The 6,991-nt window shown below is 31.8% G+C and overlaps 1 protein-coding gene across 1 annotated transcript; it reads right to left on the reverse strand.

Annotated features, from left to right (window-relative positions):
* Positions 1 to 638: 638 nt before the first annotated feature.
* LOC130949378 (putative high mobility group B protein 11) lies at positions 639 to 3,315 on the reverse strand. The gene is made up of 6 exons (XM_057878119.1): positions 3,137 to 3,315; positions 2,103 to 2,178; positions 1,836 to 1,998; positions 1,614 to 1,652; positions 1,172 to 1,401; positions 639 to 1,093 (listed from the first exon to the last, which is right to left on the reverse strand). Exons 1-6 carry the CDS (start codon positions 3,313 to 3,315, stop codon positions 821 to 823), a joined length of 960 nt encoding a protein of 319 aa, XP_057734102.1. The 3' UTR covers positions 639 to 820.
* Between the last annotated feature and the right edge of the window lie 3,676 nt (positions 3,316 to 6,991).

Here is a 6,991-nt window from a genome sequence, read left to right on the forward strand (position 1 = left end):
AATGTGAATGAATTTAAAAATCAAATCCCTTTTAGCTGTTCTCTTCAGAATTGAAAATGAAAGAAAAATGAAAAAAAATTAAAATTCTCGTCAAGATTCAAATTATTCATTTTTAATTATTCCAAAAAAAATTTAACTCTTCAATAAATTCTAATTTTTAACATTTCAAACAAGCTCTAAATCCTAATTATATGTGATTTACCCTAAATTTGATAATGTATTATCATTTGTAATTCACCTATTCCCTCTTTGCTTTTCTTTTTCCAACGATATATTCTTAAAATTTTTCCTTTTTTAATTTTTAAATTTAATTTTTATTTCAAATATCTGATATATCTGAATCCCTGAGCCAATCCAATTCGAATTTAATTAGTTCAAATTCACTTGTCAAAAAACTCATACCCAATCCAACCCACCAATTAAATTTTTATCGGTTCAGTTGTAAGTTGTAACTCGAATCAACCCACTCGGGAAGACACACATACCCAATAAAATAAGGAAGAACAAAGCTATACCATGTCAAATGCGTCATACTGCATTACAACACAAGCCTTTAAAATACATATACATACATACATACATAGTTTCAGCAGTGGAAGTCTGAAAGGATGCCATACAACACTTGCTGCTATTTTCAAAACCATTTATATATACTTAACGGCATACTTTGAGCAACATGCAAAAACTTACAACTAAGTTGCTCAACCAAAACTAGGATCTGATTCTGATGCATAGTTAGTTCCTTCCTTGGCTTCCCTCAGAGCAAAAAGATCATCTATAAGTTACTTTGGTTCCATGATTGGCAAATCCATTGAACAATCTATAAGCCAAATAGTAACACGGAATCCTTGGGAAACTTTTCAGTCACATTAAAAGCTAAGCCTATTGCTGCATTGTTGTTGATGCTAGTGTAGTTATTGTTATCCGGCTCAGGCTGTGAAGTTACTTGGTAGTACTCACTATTACACACACTAGTAGGAGCCACGTTCTTCTCTTCCTTCTCATTTTGCATTATTTTGTGCTCTCCATTGTCATCAATAATCATTCCTTTCTTGAACTTTTCCTGGTTCTTCTTGAATTCATCCACATATGGCTACATGAATAGCAATGAGAAAGGTTGAGACATGTTGTGTTGAATCATTGTGTTGAATTTCAATGTTATGTTATGTACCTGTTTCTCAAGTGGAGACATATTCCTCCATGAATCGATAGCGGTGTGGAGAATACCCTTTCCGGTTGAGGTCGAGTTACAACTTTTCAAGCGAGTGCATTCTTGCTTCAGGAACATCTGGTATGCACTTCTTTGTCCTTGTGCCATGCCTCGGCGTTTCTTCTTTTCTTTGCCATCCGAAGGTTCGAGAAGAAGAGCTTGCTCTTTGACCAACCCAGCTCCTCCTTCTTCTGTTTAGTTTCAATTGGAAGCATTGCATCAAAACCTCTTAAATTGCCGAGTTGCCTAAGAGTGTGTTTACGAGTTAAGGTTTTGAAAGACACACAAGAGAACAGAACGATTTGAAAATTAAATAATGAGTCTATACTAAGAATCCTTCCCTTCAAAGCTTCAACTCAACAAACACATTTTAATGCTGACTAAATTGCATAAAGTAACATACCTGTCGTCTCGGATGAGATTTGCTTCCTCTTGTGCAAACCTATGATCATGAAAATAGATTGCAAGAATTCAGATTATTTAATCCTAAAATCAAATGCAGCAATAACAATCATACATAATGAAGCTGCCCAAATCTCTTATTCTAATGCATAGAGATATAGGCAACAAAAACAGTTAGTATATATCAAACATGGTCGTAGATTCGTCGCTTCGATTAACTAACCTGTGGTCTTGCTGCTCTTTGTAGGAGCTCTGTAGAAGTACAATTGCTCGAATTGGTAAAGAAGTTGCAAGTAGAGCTTTTCAACTTGAGCAGATAATCTTGCAATGTTTCCTTCCAATCTCAGGGCCGAGGCCACTTCGCCCCATTTCTTTTCTTGACTAACCTGGACAAATCAAAACACAACAAATTCCAAAATATGAAATTATTTTAGCCCATCAAAACATTACTTTTGAAAAATAATCAATTATATGTTGATATAGTATATACCTGATGGAATCCTCCTCTTGTGGTCACCTCCAAGTAAACTAGGTACAAGTCCAGCAATGTTTCTCGGACATTGAAACTGCCAATAGGAACAGAACATGTATAATGTTTCACATTTGATATAATAATATCATTATCACCTTTTCTTTTAGTCATCACAATTGAGAGAGTTATGTTATTTCAACATAACTTTTTATGACAGTGTATCAACTCTCATTAGATAAACATATAAAAGAAAAATGATATTCTTTTCTTTAAGGTATATAAAAAAAATTCTTTTCTCATTTCTTATTACAAGCCATCTAGAATCTTCTACGTCACTTTGATTGTTTCAAGTTAAAAAAAAAAAGGTTCATCTAATGTACCAACACACATAAGGAATATACTATTTTTTGCATGGCAATAACATGTTCATAACAAAAAAATAATAAGAGATTCTCGTGTGCTCGCACATTTATTAATGTATGCTTCACACAGTCACTACCCATCCTTGAAATTTTAAATAAAAGTTCTATATATTATACTGTAAATTAATAAACATAAATGTTTCTAAAACATCCATTAAGAAGTGGTTTGATAAAAAAAATTTAACAAACTTTTTGTTTTGTATTTAATAAATAAATAAAAAAACTATGTGAATATGTTTCGAGTTTTTAAAAGATAAAAAGATAGACTACTTTTGAAAGTATCTAAACAAAACATTTTCAACCTATTAAAATTACAAAAATTTAATATAATCTCATACATTAATAAAATCAAAATTATTGTTATATTAATATCTATTATAGTTCTTTTAAATTTTAAATATTATTTTACTAAGTTCAATTATTGTTGTGTTTATTTATTGAAATTTTATTATTTTTTAAAAAAAATATCTTATAAGCTTAGATTTGAAAAGTAAAAAATGTCTAATATTAGCTCTATCAACACAATCTCTCCGATGAAAATAATTATTTCACAAACCATGACACAAATAAAAAGCAAAAGAGAAAATGGGAAGCACATTATTAAAAAGAACATTTAATTTTAAAACTCACATTAGGGTGAGTCCAGAGGAATCGAACAAGTGAGTGAGTTTGAGGTAGAAGGTGTCACGATTGAGAGAACTTGCATTTGCATTATTCTTAAGGCTTTGAAAGCAGTGAACATCTACTTGTGATGGTTGGGATGATGATGATGATAATGAAAGTGCCATCTCTGATTCCTTAATTGCCATGCATACTTGATTTTTGGTTTTCTTCTTTTCAAAGTGTGGTTTTTATAAAGTTGGGGAGGGTTGTGTATGTGAAGGACCTTATGCACCTGCGACAGCTGCACAATACACACCTCTACGTGGCACTCTTTTGTTTTCGTTTCCTTTTGTTTTATTTTGTTTTCTCTCTTTAACTTGTATTTCCTTTTCTTTTTTTGTGTGGATCCTTGGTTGCTTAACATAAATGACAAAAGATAATGGACTTTTTGACATGATGTTTTTTGTCAAAGAAATCTTTTGGTGAGTAAATACTTAATTCGGTCTCTGTCCATATTAAATTAGAATAACGTGATTTTTTACCAAAAAAATAATCCAGGTCGGTCTCTGTCTATGCATAAAATAACTCATCGCGCTCCCTCCCATGTATCCTTGTCCATAGACAGGGACCGGCTTGGATTACTTCTTTTTTGTGAGGGATCGCGTTGTCCTAATTTAAAATGGACAGGGATCGGATTAGGTGTTTATTCAAAAAAAATATATTAAAATTAGTAGTGTCAAAAAATATTACAAATTTTTTTATTTTTTATTAAGATATAATTAGCTAAAAATATGATACTTCTATATGTTGAATATATTTTAAATATGATACTTCTCGATATTCATCTGATACAGTAAGTCAGTAAAAGTGTTCGCACTTCATAATGATATAACATGAAAAAAATATGTATTAAAATATTGAATCATTTGTTATATTGACACATTGTGTAATAAATACAAATAATGCAACATAAGTGTTAAAGATATAAAAGATAAGAGAAGATTGACGGAAAAAAATGCCACACAAGTAAAAAAATTGATAATACACAATAAAATTAGTGAATATTATCTTGATCATAAGATGTTTCACGTTGGCTATGTGAAAAGATTTTAGTAAAAAGAATTGGTAAAATATCTATTATACCCTTAGTAATGAACTAGTTATATTCGAAATTTCCTATTAACTTCTTTATTTTTCCATTGGCCAGCAGCCACGAAGCAAAGTTAGGTTCTATGCTTTCCAAAAAAAAAAACAAAATCTGATATAAGAGAATAATAAATTTGTCAATAATAAAAAAATTAATTTTTTCATAACAAAAAAAAGTATTTTTTTTATAAATATTAAATTATTTTTATATGGTGATTAATTTTTTGTATTAAGGTAATATAATTGTATAAAATAAGTTCTATATATACATTATTAAAATCTTTTAACTTTTTGAATTTATTGAAAAATTAATATATTTAGGTGAATTTTTTTTAATATATTAATTTTAATAAATTGAATAAGAATTAATTTAAAAATGAAAGAATATCATGGCTTAATTTTTTTTATAAGAAAAAATTTGGATATTTTTGTTAAAAATTGGCCTATTATTGAAAAAAATTGGATATTGCTGTAGGTGGAACAAGTCTAATATATAAAGTGGATAATAAGTTATAACTAAAATACAGAATAAGTGTTGAACACTATATGTGTGCCATGCTTGGACGAATCTTTGACTACGCTGTAGTAACATTCCTTGCGTATCCAATTGTCAAATATCAATATTAGATAAAATACCACTTTTATTTCTATACTTATTAAAAATAATTTCTAAAATATCAACTGTAGTAAAATTTTAAAAATTAGTCAACTAGTCTTTATATAATTTTTTTATAATATTAAATTTGTAATATTTTTTGACACTACTAATTTTTATATTTTTTTTGAGTAAACACCCAACTCGATCCCTGTCCATTTTAAATTAGGACAACGCGATTTTTCATCAAAAAAGTAATCCACGTCGGTCCCTGTCCATGGACGAGGATACATGGAAGGGGGTGTGATGAGTTATTTTATGCATAGAAAGGTGTTGAGTTAAGAAATTAACTAAATTAATTAATGATGACAAACATTATTTTTTGAGCAAAATAAATAATTAGTGTTGATTAATTATATCTACTTATTAACTAATTGTTTATTGTTGCAGGCCAAATGTTAAACAGCCCAAATGGAATAAAAGACATTCAGCAAAGAATATTGGGCTGAAAGCAAAATAAAGAGCTCAAGCAAAAGCTAAGGAAGAAACCAAAGGAATTAAATCGGGCCATGCATACTAATACCCGATCCAAGCCCGAACTGGTTTCAGAATTGAAATTCCCTCTCTCTTGCTTAACTAAAAGCAACGTTCTTCTTCCTTCTAATCAAGTCACATCAAGATTTCAGAAAAAGCAAGAAAGAGAAAGAGAAGAAAAGCTTCTTCCATAAGCCATTAACCAAAGAAGTAAGAGAGAGAGAGTTGAAGCTCGAAGCACAGAAGCTAAATCAAGCTTAAGAAAGGTAAACCATATCATCTTGCATGCATCAGATACTCATCCTTTCTTCCCTACTCTCTGCTCTATCCGAAAATGGCTTTGAAGGGAAAGTTGTTCTCTGCCCTATTCTGCTGTGTATCTACGGTCTTAATCAAAACTTGGGGACCAAGTTGGTGTTCAAGGGTTCAGATTTGGTTGACCATTGGAAAACAACTTCGGTTACCCTTTGTGGCTTTCGGTCAAGTTGAAAAGTCAGAAGGAAAGATTCTACTTTGATGATTGAGAAGAAAAAAATGAGCTTGTGGGTTGGTGAAGCTCAAAGCTCAAGATGTTGACCTTGGAGGAAGAACCAAGGAACATGCAAGGAGATAAAAGAAGCCTGTTGTTCATTCTGAAGCAAGGAGAGAAAACCAGTGAACCTGAGGTGTTTGTTCTGAGAGAGCACTTTGAAGAAGTTCAACTAACTGGACAGTGTAACCTAATCAAAGGTGCATTCCGCCAGTATGAAGAACTGAATCAGAGGCTTGCTAATCTAGTTTTTCGCATAGCACAGAGGCTGTTGATGAAGTCAATCTCCTTCATGTTTTTCTGATTGTAATGTACTTTTCTAAGCTTATCTTTCTGTAATTTCTTGAGAGAAAAAGCATTGTGAGAAATCTTGAGAAAAAGCCATGAGTGGAAAAAGGCTGAGAGATACACTTGAGAGAAAAGCCTAGAGTTATTTTCAGATTTCTTTAGGTTGGTTAAGTGTCTTGTATCTTGAACCTGTTTGGTATCCCTTTCTTAGTTGGGTTAGCACTAAGAGAAAATAGTTAGGTGTTAGCATAGCCAATGTCAAGTTAGGTTAGAACTTGAGTGTGAAATTGGTGTATGTAAAACTGTTAACTATAGTGAAATTCTTCCACATTTGTGGAGGAGACTGGATGTAGGTTGCATAGCACAAAGCAACCGAACCAGGATATATGCTGGTGTTAGCTTTTTCTTCTCTGTCATGTTCTGTTTTCTGATTTTCATGAGACAAAAATAAATTGTCTCATAAATTTCTGCTGCTGAGTTCAAACAGAATCAGATTTGTAACTTTGATTAAAAAGGGTCAAAACAACAACTGAAAAGGAAGGCATAGATTCAACCCCCTTCTCTAAGCCTACCACAACCTTCAATTGGTATCAGGAGCTAAGGTCTCAAGAATCAAGCTTAACCGCTTGGAGCAAAGATCCAATGGCGAACAACTTGGGCACAACCACAGTTGCCTACACCCTCACTGAAGGTCAGTCAAACAACCGACCACCTTTCTTCAACGGGAAGAACTATTCCTACTGGAAAGAAAGGATAAGGATCTTCATCCAATCCATTGACTACAACCTAT

The sequence above is a fragment of the Arachis stenosperma genome, chromosome 9 (assembly GCF_014773155.1).
Source record: "Arachis stenosperma cultivar V10309 chromosome 9, arast.V10309.gnm1.PFL2, whole genome shotgun sequence".
In the NCBI taxonomy this organism is placed as follows: Eukaryota; Viridiplantae; Streptophyta; class Magnoliopsida; order Fabales; family Fabaceae; genus Arachis; species Arachis stenosperma.